We start from the raw sequence: 13,378 nt of genomic DNA, 5'->3' as shown, positions 1-13,378 counted from the left end.
CACTGAAGGGCTCCGGGCTAATCCTACCCGACGTGGCGTGATAACGATCCCGGCTTCGCAAACTGCTGCTGTTGAAGAATTGATGGGGTGGGCGGAGGTCATTAATGCACACTGGTACCTGGGTTTATTAATGATGTCGGGCCTGATGGAGCGTGACACAATGGCTCAGGGCAGGGTCTCATTACAGTGACCATCCAAGCACTTGGGGGAGGCGGAGGAGGGGAGCAGGCGGATGATTTGGGCTGAGAGTGAGCTTTTGACTGCTGGCGGGATGGGTCTTCTGGCCATACGAAACACCCGGTTCACGTGCACCATGACTCAGCTTCTTAGAACAGGCTTCTGGAAGTCTAGTCAATATCTGATTGATGATTTTGATGTAAGGATTTTGATTGTAATGGAAAGTAATAATTTTGATGTAATGGAAAGTGTCATCCCTGATTTTGATTGTGAATAAATCTTTGATTGAAATATGTCCAATGTACACCATGAGCAGTAAACATGGTCTAGCATGTATAACACACAGCTGCCCATTCATAAGTGTTGCTCTATTAATACATTGATAAGACAGCCTAAACTCGTAAATCCCATGCCCTGCATCTTGGTACTTCTCCACCTGTGAAGGTTTGGGTGAAATATATGCCTGATCAACTACAGAAGTGAGTGGGACACAACTTTGGTTAAACTCCAAAGCTAGAATGCTAGAATACCAGACCAACTTCACATTATGTTTACTGAAGTCAAAACAACATGACATATATACCTATATAGGCCTACATCCAGACAAAACCAAAAGTCTAAATATAAACACTTGACCTTGGAACATAACAACAACATGATGTGAGTTACATTTTGTAATATTGCAGAGAACACACTGTAGATGGTTGTACTAGATGTTTTCCTATTTACAATACTTTGTTATATAATAATAAAGGGTTATGCACATGAACATTGAAGGGACAATGTCACAGAGATGTATTAAACATGCTTATCTTGTGTTGATGGTTGCTATGTTGATTGTGGTTTAGAGAGGGGACTTGTCAAAGCTGTGCTGGGCATGGAGCTGCATTAACAGAAAAAGCAAATGCTGGACTGTGTGGTTATGACAGGCTGCACCGAAGTCTGTCCTGAGGTGTCCTCTGAGAGATGTCTTTGGGGAATGGGTCTGGCCTGGAGTACTCACTCCAGCTGAGACACAATGAGGTCCCAAGTTCTGTGCAGCGTCCAGTTGTGCAGTTGTTCTTCTAGTCAGATTAAATATATGGAGTGTGTGTGTGTCTGACAGAAGTTGTACTTCCAGTCAGATTAAATATGAGTGTATGTGTGTATCTGACAGAAGTTGCATCTGTTGTGCTCATCCTGATACGTGTATGTATTAATCTGCCATTTTTCCTATTACCCCAACCCACCCCCTGACCCCCACACACAAACCTTGTTTTTCTATCTCTACCTCTCTACCAGCCAGCTCCACGCAGATGCCCCCCCCCCCCCCCCCCCCCCCCCCCCCAGCCTCTCGTTGCAGCCTCTCGTTGAGTATGTCTTTATGCCTCTGTGCATAGAGCATGTTCAGGCATTCAGCTTATCTCTATCCTCGTGTGTACAAACTGATCTCTTCGCTCAGGAGCCAGATATTTCATAATATGTGGTGAAACACTCTAAGATATCACTGTGCCATCCTCTAATATCAGTTCCATCATTTCTTTATGTACTTTATGATTTGCAGCAAAGTATTCTTAACTGCTTGGCCACTTGATCTATGGTTGTATTTACTGGACAGACTGGTCAGACTGATACTTGCCCTTAATGTCAGTGTAAGATAGTAAACCTGGGCTGAATTGAAAGTTATGGCATCTTTTCTTTAACACCAAAACAGGTTTCCTTTCCATGAAGACCTTCTTTGTGTGCAACTACATGGGCAGGTACCTCTATATATATATTCACTTAACACTTGACCTAATGACAAAAATATCCCCTTTTCACCATACCCAATTAATCTGATTTAAGATTTTAGCTAGTCAGCTCAAATTGCCTTGGACAGTGGCCTGACAGATTCATGTTACATTTACCCTGAACACCCTGGCAGGTGCCTATTTCAGTTCATGTCCCCGTAATCACCCAAAGTCAGCACAGACAGTGAGTACTTCAGTGCAGGGATTTCCCTTTTTTAACATTTCAGTTTCAATCCAGCTTAATCGCTCTTTATCTTCCCCCCTTCCTGTCCCATGCGGTCCCCCTCCCACCTCCCCTCGGTGGTTTCAGTCGTCTCCTCTAGTTTAATCACAGGACGTGCAGCGAGTCTGCTCCCAAAAAAAAAACACAAAAAAGTTTCTCTTTTGGTCCAGATGGGGGCCGTGAACAGTTCCAGAGACATGCGTGCATTCTCAGTGGGCTAAAAGCTGACTGGCATGAGGTTAGAATATCCCTGACGACCGTCGCTAAGGAAACCTCCTCTCTAATGCATCTTTGTTCAAAACACGACCACTGAAAAATAAGATCAAAACTGTGTATGTATATCACTTATTCACAGTTCATGTTTTAGGTGTGTTTATCAGGCATCACAGTTCAGGTTGTAAAGACGGGTGGGCTGTGGGTTGGCTAGTTTGTGTGTCCATGGACAAAGGGCTGTTTTATTGCTTTTGTGGCTTCTCTCTATCCCACGCGGCACACATTGCACGTGAGAGAGGGCCCGACCCCCAACCCTTACATAAATGATAAATGGTTGTTTTCAGCCAAGTGACCCAAGCAACTGATCACTGCTTTCATCCAGCTCTGCTGCCTGTGCCAAACTCTACAATCACATACATACACACTTTCTCTGTTCTATAATGGCAAAGTTAAGATAATTATTGGGAGGCATTTTCTTTGTAAAGCCATTAAATCCTGACAATGCTGTCTGAGGAACATGTTTACACCCCATTCTAAAGCCGGAGACTCTACAGAAATCATGGTTGTTTACAGCAAGCTCCCCAGCTGTACTAGTTTTAGTCTACCCACTTTATGTAGCTCAAAACTCAAAAACAAAATGATATTACATTCTTGTCTTGCCTGTCAATATATTACTTGAGAATAACTATTTGTTGCTAAATCTATTTTCGGAATACAGATCTCAAGGAAAACTTCCAGTTCCAACAAAGTTAGATATTGCTTATCATTTCCTCCATGAACATGATGAAATGATGGTTTGAGCTTAAATGTGTCCTAATGCACTCTGAAGCCATGGGACACTTCCAAAACATGACCATACTCTTCATGCAAAAGTCTCCATTTTATTCTGTTGCTAAGGACATATTCAGATTAAGTGTTGTCTACTATAAATCAATGTAATATACACTGCAGCGTTTCGTTTTCTTCAGTTTCCACATCACTAGGTCTGAACTATAAGTAATTAAATACAGCCATGCGTGACACGAAATTTTCGTTAGACATTCCTCTTAAATTATGCGGAAAAACTTTGATCACTTTGATGACACTTTATTGCAAAGAAAAAATGGATGGCCTTTGACTAAAGCACGAAGTTAATGGCAGAATGCAGTTCAGTTCATATTTTTTAATGATAAAGTGGTTAATTATTGTTCAAACGGCATTACTGTAGCTGAGCATCTTCTTTTAGCCAAGGTCGTCAGTGTTGACCCTAGCACTAAAAACCTCCAATAAATAATTTGTGTGGGACGAGGACGTTACAAGTTCAAGAGATTATCCTACATGTATTTACAAGTCAATTACAATTGATTAAGAAGAATTACGATACAATATGATCTGAATAAATGCACTGAATAATTAGTTAACCTACTGTTGGTGAGTACAAGCTAGCCTATTTCACAAGACTGAACTGTACTTTACAGTATGTGGGGCGACCATATCCATGTAGCCTACAGTACAATTGCATGCCGTGCTTGTTGATATATAAAATCAAACTGCTTTTGGAATTATCAGACACATACAGTTCCCTGAGATACGACACGCTCAAGATATCAATCCCTTACACAAGAGACTCGCAAACAGGTGTGTTATCCGAGTCCTGACTGTGCATAGAGCTCAGTCCTGTGTCTGAGTCATCATCGTTTGTGTTGCGGCTCTTTGAAAGCCCCCTAGCTTGCTCAACCCATCCGCTGTTTTTTTCTATAGAGGGCAACTTTTCGGTGTCCATCACAGGTGAGTCTTCTTTGATGTCCTTTGCAGGTTCAACCTCATCTACATCCAGCGAGTCTACTTTCTCCAGTAAAGCCGCCAGCTCCTTCTCTTTTTCCTCCCACTGTTCCTGGCTCATGTCCAGGTCGCTTTTAATCGTTTCCAAATCAGTATTCAAACGCAGGCCAATGTACAAACTTGTGTCCAGTTGCGTTTTGACTCTTTCTTCCTCTTCGTTCTCTGACAAATGTTCTACCTCTGCGTCTGCGGCGTCTGTTTGGGGAGAGACCGCTGAAACTCGGATAGCCAACTCTTCAGCAGTACTCTCTATGTCTTTATTGGACAGCTCCTCTTGTCGGCGTTTCATCCATCGGTGATTTAGTTCTTCTTGAATCTCACCTGTGAGACTTTCCAGAAACGCTTCTCGTTCGGCAAGTTCCTCCTGTAGCTTGATTACTTCCTCGCACCTTGTCGCATATTCCTCAAACTCTGCTATGGTTTCCGAAGAACAAGGCATATCTTGGTCAGTCGACTCCGTCTCCGAACTCTGATCAACCATATATGTGTCCTGGACATAATTGATGCCGTGTCTTTTAATTCTGTCAAAATGAATTTTGGCCTCGCACTTTTCGATTTGCCCGTCCAATTCTTTGATTCGCTGGATTTGCTGACGAATCGTATGATCTTGGGAAATTACAAGGTGCACTAAGGTCTCCATTTTCTCCACAGATAACTTGTCCTTACAAACAGCCTCTTCTCTCTTCTTATTTATTTTATCCAACTTTCTAAAAGCTTTTCTTACGATACGGCGCTGTTTCTCTTGTGTAAAAGCCATCGTGGCTTTCCCAGTCCCTTTGAAAGCGCACGGACTGTCTTTGCTGGGAACTACTCGCGCCTCAGCGCTTCGCGGCCCGTTGTTCGGTAAAGATGCCTCGTTCTTAACCAACACAAACCGCACATTTTCCTGCTCGTCCCCCCAGGCATTCCAGAGACGAAGGATTTTGGTTTTGTTTGGTAAAGTCCTCTCGAAACCCCTCCATTTCTCCACAACGCAGTATGACTGAGGGGAACCGGACAGCATGGCAGCAGAGGCACCTTGCAGCAGGTTTTGGTCTTCCAATAACACCTTAACAACATCGGCACAGGTAGTGCGTCTTGACAGTCCCGAGACAAGTTTCTCTTCTCTACAGACCCAAATGGATATTTTACAGTCTTCAGGTTCCATTTTGCTTTATACCTTACAATAAGTCCAAAAAGACTTTTAACAGACAGCCTTCTTTTCAGCGACGTAGCCACTTGCGTTTACTTGAGATCAACTTCTTCGTCTTTTTTCGTCGCCCATCATGAAGTGTGCATTTCTTACAAATATAGTTTCCTCTGTCCAGGAGTTCAACTTATTCCTAGCGACCAGGCGCAGAAGTTGTCTGTTTTGAGAGAGCCCATCGCAGCTCTCCCCGAGCATGGGTGTTAGATGCTCAGCCCACACAGACGTTAACGTCAGCCTTGCTAACTTGCTCTGCCTGAATACAAGCAAACAGCACGTTCTATGTGCACAAACTCCCCGCCTCCTCCTACTCCTTTTCCGTAAGATCACATGACACCGCAGTTGCAACTCAAGCCTTCTCCTAGGACAACGGTAACTAATTGATTGAATATCCCCTCTTTCTTAAGTCCTAGTTTTTAACGCTCAGAATAATCAGTTTCTGGGCTTCCGGGGATTTGTATACAAAATATTCAAACATGTTATAAAAAAAAAAAATGGACATAGGTGTTGGTCACACTGTACAATCTCAATAGATTTAAAAGTTGCATTTAAGATGGGAAGGACCCAGTCAAATCTATCACCAGTATGTTACTGCTGACAAAAGCAGAGCCAAGGTTCCAAACTTCTCAGAGCAACCAAATCTCATACCAGGAACGGAAAAATAAGTCTAGAAACATATACACGACCAGTGTTTCACAAAAATGTTTTCTGCAAACATTTTCTATGTGAAAAACAGGTAGGGGTTAGTTCCCATCAGTATTAAAAGTGATATTGTGATTTGTAGAAAAGCTCGAAATGCCACCAAGGCCCCACATACGCTGAATCATATTAAAGGGACAATTCACCCCAAAAACTGCCAAATGATTTTAACATTTTAACATGCATCTGAATACATAGTAACCTATAATAGTTATACTCCACAACTGGAATTGGTTCACTAACTGTATAGTTGCTACAGAATTTAGCCAGAGGTAGAGGAACTTTTAATGAATTCACAGATAATCAAACATAGGCCTACATCAGAAAGCTTTGACTCAATTGATCAATGACGTCGCTGGAAGCCTAGAGTAGGATGGATTTTGGATTGTGTTGTCATTTGATTGCGTGGTTCTGACAGTGAAAGATGACGGTTGAACCACAGGGTCTGTGTTTTGGATAGAACGCACTCAGAGAGTTTCAAAGCTGCTGGAACCCCACCTCCTCCTCACCCAGTGATGTACTAGTCGTGTCAGTAAAACCACATGGCCCCAAACATGTTTAACAGACCACAGTATTTCCCCTTGCAGAGGGATTTGCATGTGATTACGCACAGACTCCCTTGGATCAATGGAGATTTCTGTCCACGTTTATGTGTTTTTGCCCCACCCAGATGCAGACTTCGTCATCAGGCTGTGCCAAATTTAGCCCTCTTTAACTGGATAAGTTGAGGAGAAGCCAAGTTTTGCTGATGAAAACGAGCATAAAACCTTCAGACTGGAGGTTATGATCATAGTACTTTCCCACATCAACAGAGATTACACAAGAGGATTACTCGCTGATCACAAGGGAACATAACTCCCAATGAAACATCAGTCTGTCCCGCCCCCCGTCTTACTGAAGACAAATAATCATAGTAATAATAATAGTAATCATAATAATAATAATATGTCGTTGTAGGTCATGCCATTTATAATACACACTTCACAATTATGTCCTTATGAAATGATGATAACGCAGTGTCCATGCATGACCCCTGATGCTACCAAAACGGTTCAAATATATTATTTTAGTGCCTAGTCTGACCCTGTGTCATTTTGTGCATCTGACAAATAAATAACTTATAGTCTGATTGTTTTGGATTTAGTGGCATCTAGTGGTAGGACGTGAAATTACATATTGCAACACAAAGGCGTCTTTCAACAGTATAGCACATTTCATTTACTGACTAAAAAGACGACGTTCATGTGAATTGCATTCTAATGGCTTATTTAAAGGTTTCAAGAACACCTATTAAGGTACCGAAATACGTCACCGTTCTTGTCTAAAATTACTGAAAATGATTGATTTGTGTACAATTGAATAATGCTCAAGGAGAAATTATAGAGTATCATTTATTTCCCTTGAATAATTTTGACAAATGTACTAGAAATCTATAAAATATCTAACACTTTATCTGCACGTAAATATTACAGAGCAGGCACACATCTGGGTGCAATGAAAACACACGTTTTTCCCCACATCCTCATAATCTAAAAGGAAAAAAAATATATAACATTTGTACAAAGAAATCCGACATACATAATCTTCTTTACACAAAAGCACCTTGCATTTTTTTCAGCACAAAACCAATACTTCTTACAGTGCTTTTTCCAAACAAAGAGGACTCCAGCTCAATCTCAACACTGACAGAACAAATAGTAACATAAAGGTACCAGTACCTAGTCACAGACGAAGAGAAAAACGAGAACACAACCTGGATACTGCTAACATGTCCAGTCCTTTTTAATGTCCATTTTTTTTAATCAAAATATTATTTCCCGAAGAATTCATCATATTAGAAGGAAAAAAATTACAACAATAATTAAAAAGAATATTTGAATCCTCAAGTACTGCTGAGGTATCCTAAACGCTTTTTAAGATGCAATTGCTGTGTTTACCAGCAGTGCAGAAGTCTGAGTGTAACCTTGAATTCAAAGTCTCACACTATGAAGAAATATTCATCTCTTAAACAAGACACACACATTTGTGAGCTTTTTTCAATTTAGGAGGAAAGTAAGAACAAAATCCCCACACAAAAGAAAGAAACAGACCTCAGTGACACTACAGCATCACATCCAGTAACAATATAGACAATAACACAAACCAGGATCTGTGGTTCAGAAAATGCTGTATATCCATCGGTTACACTGGGGACATGGAGGATTTGTATATAAGGGAGAGACTGTGTAGAAGGGTGGAGATGATGATTTGGAGATGGAATACATAGCTTTCCCCCCTTAAAAACATGTATATTTATATTATAAACCCATTCACTGTGCTTGATAAATGTGTGGTTAGGGATTTGTCTGTGTTAGTACTACTGTGTTAGCTTGGATTGTGTTACGCAGGTTTGCTAAAAATCGCCTTTATATTGTCTACTACTGTATTGATTTGAATCCATCTGATATGGGTAGATGTATGACAACTGTTGCCAATATGTTTAGCGTACTTTCTACTGGACATCATGGCACTAGACATTCAGGGTTCTCTCTGCTAGCTATATCACTTGGCATGAACTTAATTGGAGGGCACTTCAAATGTAAGCAAATCTTTAGCTCCAAATGAACACAAGACCAAAAAGGAAATAGATGATAAGAAGGCATTATGGTGATCCTCTCCCTAAACTGCAGTTCTTTTTTCTTCTTCTTTTTTTGGTTTTTCGGCTTTGCAGCACCATCTTGTCTAAACTGAAGGGTCCAATCCAAAGGCACTTGTCATGCTACAGCGCACATTCAGACATGCCAAAGGACAGGCATCTAAAAAATATCATTTTTGGTCATTTTTGGTACAGAAAAAGGCTAGTTTTGATGGCATTTATAAATAGTTCATGCACCTGTATAGTTTGAAAATCTGTGCTCCTCTTTGTACATAACCACAAATATTCATATATTCTATGTAAATGGACGCCATGTTGGGGGAAAAGAAAACATATTCCTCAGTAAAATTACTCATACGCTTGGCCAGTGTCTTAGTGGGCTGAATGTCGCTGCAGGGTCTGGGTGGTAACACTAAGGCACTGTAGACTACATTTGCTTTGGCAGTTTCTGTACTGTTCATTCCGCACTGACTTGTGTGATGACAACAGGAGGAAGTCTTAGAAAAGAGTTCACAGCTTTAAAAAGTTCACACCAGCTAGATTAAGGCTTTGTGAATGTGGAATTTGTAGGCCACAACTCATGGGGGTGGGTGGGTGCTAACACCTGCAGATAACAGCCAGGACTGTTTTTCTTCATAATTAGTAAGCGCTAAAAGGCATTTCAAAATAGTTTTTTTTACAATGAATGTGAACTAATGTTACTCTGCTGGTCTGTACATAGAGTACCTCTGAACCTGAACCTTCAAGCTGAAATGTGATAATTCTGATGTGTTATTGTTTAATAGTTAGTTAATGTTTTTTTTTTTTTTTTTTTTTAATGGCATGAGTAAGGATTGTTACGAGTGTGCTAGTCTAAGTCTTTTCTTGGAGCCTTTGCGATATATACTGTACATATCCACATCAAATATATTTCTTGGCTACTTCACTAAGTCTAAAGTAACACTAAACATGTCTGTCCTCAGTCGACATGGTTTAGGTTACAAGTCTTTCTTATGACATTTAAATATCTTTTAATCTTATAATATTGGTGACAAGATTGTACACAAGATTGTTTCCCCCCTGAAAGTAAGCTTCTGAATGGCAGTGTGGATTAGAACGAGTGAGTGGAAACTTATCCTATCCTATGCAGTAAAACCATCTACAACCAACAGACACTGACTAGTTATTCACAGAAAACATGGAGACACTAAGTTAAAAAAACAAAATAACAACCAAAAACAGAAAGAACGAAAAAAACAAACAATACAAAACCAACAGTACCGCCATTGAACCGCTGCACTCTTACACAAGGTACATTAAAAAAGACACTGAGAAATATTAATAGTCAAATCAATGACAGGAGATGCCACCCTTATGTAACCAGGGTAAAAAGTAAACAAACAAACAAACAACAACAAATAACATTTTTTAAAAGCGTCTGTGTGTGTGTGGTGGAGGAGGTGGTGGTGGGGGTCTTTCTTTAGAGGCACAGCCACTAGCAAAAAAAAAAAAAAAAGAGGAAAAAGAAGAAGAAATGCAACCTTCTCAGTCTTTCAAAGCTTTCATTCCTTTCATCTCTCTCTCTGTCTGTCTGTCGTTCTGTGCGAGAGTCTGGCGATCTGTCCCTGGCCGTGTGGTGAGTGTGTGTAGTCCATGTCCTGGGTTTTGTCTCTTGTCAGGGCACACCTCAGCAGCGGGAGCAGCTAGGAGGATGGCTCTTCATCCCTCCCTCTCTCTTTCTCTCCCTCTCTCCATCCCTCCATCTCTCCCTCATTCCTTCACCAACCGGTAGATGTGGTGCTGGGCGCCGTGCTCGCTGTTGGACACCTCGAAAACACACGCCATGCACAGCAACGTCTCCTGGGTGTCTCTGTTCGTCACCACCTACGGGGGAGCAAGCAGATGCTGATTAATGCGGCGTTGCTGAATAGGAGCAGGCACACACTCCACATTCACACACACACACACCCTCCCAAAACACAAAAACACACACACACGGAGTCTCTCTCTTTCATACTCACGCATACACACTTCAATTCAATTCAATTTCATTCATGGAGCACCAAAACAATACAATTGTCTCAAGGCGCTTTATAGTGCCAAGGGCCTGAACTCCCTTGCATGAATACACACATGCATACAATCTCTCTCTCCCTCTCTCTCTCTCTCTTTCTCTCTCTCACACACACACACACACACACACACACACACACACACACACACACACACACACACAAATATGGGATATTTTTTTTAAATGGTTTACCAGAAATTAAGTCACACAAATAAGACACACAGATACACATACAAATTAGCATTGATTTATTTATTTATGTACACACACACACACACACACACACACACACACACACACACACACACACACATTTACTCACCAGTAAGATGGTGAAGTTCTCCAGTACACTGTTCATCATATATTTCTCCGGCAGGTGTTTGAGCTTGTGAATGAAGTTGATCATGTATTCACACATGGGTGACCGGCTGATCTTGTACACAAAGCGTCCGTTCTCAAAACGCGCATACTCCGTCTACGAGGAAAAGATTGGGACAGCCTTGTGTGAGTATTTGGACGTGAGAAGAATTTTACTTCAACCATTTTTGGAGTCTCTGATATGATAAAGGTTATGAATTTCGAAAGGTTTCCGTGAACGAAAAAAAAAGGCTATAAAACCTTCCTCTCACAAAGCGGAAAATTCCTTTGATCCTGTCAGTGTCCACTAAAGACGGCAAAGGAGACTGTAGCCAGTTCCTTTGATCACATTTTAGAATCAATTATTTTTCATCTCCGCTGGACTGAGTGGGTCACGGTATCCCCTGCTATTCAGCTATTCAGCTTGGCTCTTTGGTAAAAACATTACATAAGGGCTCCCTTGTCCTTGTACACATACACACAATATGGAGACCAGTGCACCACTGTGTGCATAGATACGGCCTAGTCTACTTGTGTGTCACCCTAAACCAGCGACTACATACTACACTATGGTTTACGGTTTTCTGAAAGCTAACCCACATTTCCCTGTCAAGCACTGCCTCACCTCCACCTTCTCCACCACCTGCTTGCCGAAGGAGCAGACTTTAGTGGAACAGGTGATGGTCATGTTCTCTGAGCTCTCGTACTGGCTGGTGACGCCGTAGAAAGCTCCGGAGTCCTCCTGGATATTGCAGTTCAAGTCAGCCTGGAAGGGGGAAGAAAATTACAGATTAGTGATAGGTGATGATTTATGATTATGTAAAAACCTCCTACCTCAACATGGGATTGTATCAATTTTCACACTCCCGACACTCCAAAATCAGCCGAGTCACCGGTTTAAAGGCACAAGCTGTGTAGTCTATTGTTATGTTAGTTGCACAATGTTTACAGTTTTCACATCCCAGCACAGACATCTGTCTTCACTATAGTATAGATGTGGAAAGGAAAATGCACACACTTATTTATCTTTAAATGCACACTTGTTTGTTCCAGCCAAACAGACTACCAGGCAGAATCGTTTCAGCACAATACTGGACGCCCATCAGAAATAAGAGGGTACTGAAACGTTGCCTAGAAATGATTATGATTTTGCATTTGATTTATTTGACTGGAGGGCTGACAACGGCTAACTCAAATCTGATGACGGCGCTGGTTCTACCAGGGAGTTCCACAACCACACATCTGTTTCTGTGCTAGTATGCAAATGTGGGAATTGGAAACAAAAAGACAACTTAACCACAGGGAAAAATATGAGCAAATAAACATTTCCCCCATTGTCATCTCCAAGTGAGACAGTAAAACACTGGCCTCTCTTTTCCATTGAAAGGGTGCAATGAGCCTGAAATTCCACAGGGTGGAGCCAGTGGGTAAACAGAGTGGCGATTAAGCTGACAGGGAAATGGGCTCATCTGCTTGCACTTGGGGGCTTTTTTATCTACCCAGAATGCCTTGCACCAGGCAGGTGTTCAAACAAAGCCTGTGTACTTCAGCCTGTTGCACCAGCAGGCTCATAGTTGGGTTGTCCATGCTCTCTCTCTCTATCTCTCTCACACACACACATACACACACACACAAGCACACTGCTGGACGGTTGAGACTCACCCAGAATTTCACCAGGAAGAAAGCGTTTTGAGGTCCTTTGCCAAACAGCTCTTTTAGCCCCCCCTTCTTCTCCGGGAACTTGTCATAAATTTGACGGATGTCCACGGCCTCTAGAAGGGTGTCGCTGTGCGAGTGATTCGTCTGACTGATGTGCACAAAGAGGTGCTTATTGTACTGCGGACACAAGGAGCAGACAGAGAGACAAAGACATTAATGTGCTGAAGCGCAGCATTGCTAAATGGCCACTTGAAGTCTGTCTCACTCCCAAGTCTGTCTGGCACAAAGCCGCCTTTTTTTAATTTGCTGCAAAGTCAGTGTGGTTTATGCAACATTTCAGTGTTCCCGTATCATTCACTTATATTTACATTTCCCCAGCTGTTTTATTTACATGTTGACTAAGAGCAAAGTTATTACAGCCAGCAATTGCCAGGCAGCGCGTTATCTGAAATGGAGTAGTTTCAAAGTCACCAGTGACCTTCAGCTTAGAGCCCCACTGATATTATTTACAGTGCCGAGGATTTCTCTGAATACAAATTATTACACCTATTCACGACACATGAAAAGTGTATTTACAAGATTAATG

The 13,378-nt window shown here is 41.6% G+C and overlaps 2 protein-coding genes across 2 annotated transcripts in view; both read right to left on the bottom strand.

Annotated features, from left to right (window-relative positions):
- Positions 1-3,524: 3,524 nt before the first annotated feature.
- On the bottom strand, positions 3,525-5,590 carry rassf10a (Ras association domain family member 10a). Its single transcript, XM_080841670.1, has one exon. It carries the CDS (start codon positions 5,348-5,350, stop codon positions 3,977-3,979), a length of 1,374 nt encoding a protein of 457 aa, XP_080697796.1. The 5' UTR covers positions 5,351-5,590; the 3' UTR covers positions 3,525-3,976.
- A 4,882-nt stretch (positions 5,591-10,472) lies between these two features.
- Positions 10,473-13,378, bottom strand: part of tead1a (TEA domain family member 1a) — a gene marked incomplete at both ends in the record, with an annotated part of 22,917 nt that continues 20,011 nt past the window's right edge. Inside the window, 4 exons of the mRNA XM_080842806.1 lie at positions 10,473-10,586; positions 11,099-11,251; positions 11,759-11,899; positions 12,796-12,969. Of these exons, the coding sequence (XP_080698932.1) occupies positions 10,473-10,586; positions 11,099-11,251; positions 11,759-11,899; positions 12,796-12,969 (582 nt within the window). The remainder of the gene's footprint in view (positions 10,587-11,098; positions 11,252-11,758; positions 11,900-12,795; positions 12,970-13,378) is intronic.

The sequence above is a fragment of the Sprattus sprattus genome (genome assembly GCF_963457725.1).
Source record: "Sprattus sprattus genome assembly, chromosome: 7".
Lineage (NCBI taxonomy): Eukaryota > Metazoa > Chordata > Actinopteri > Clupeiformes > Clupeidae > Sprattus > Sprattus sprattus.
The sequence above is the reverse complement of the archived record's forward strand: the minus strand, read 5'-3'. Positions and strand labels throughout refer to the sequence as shown.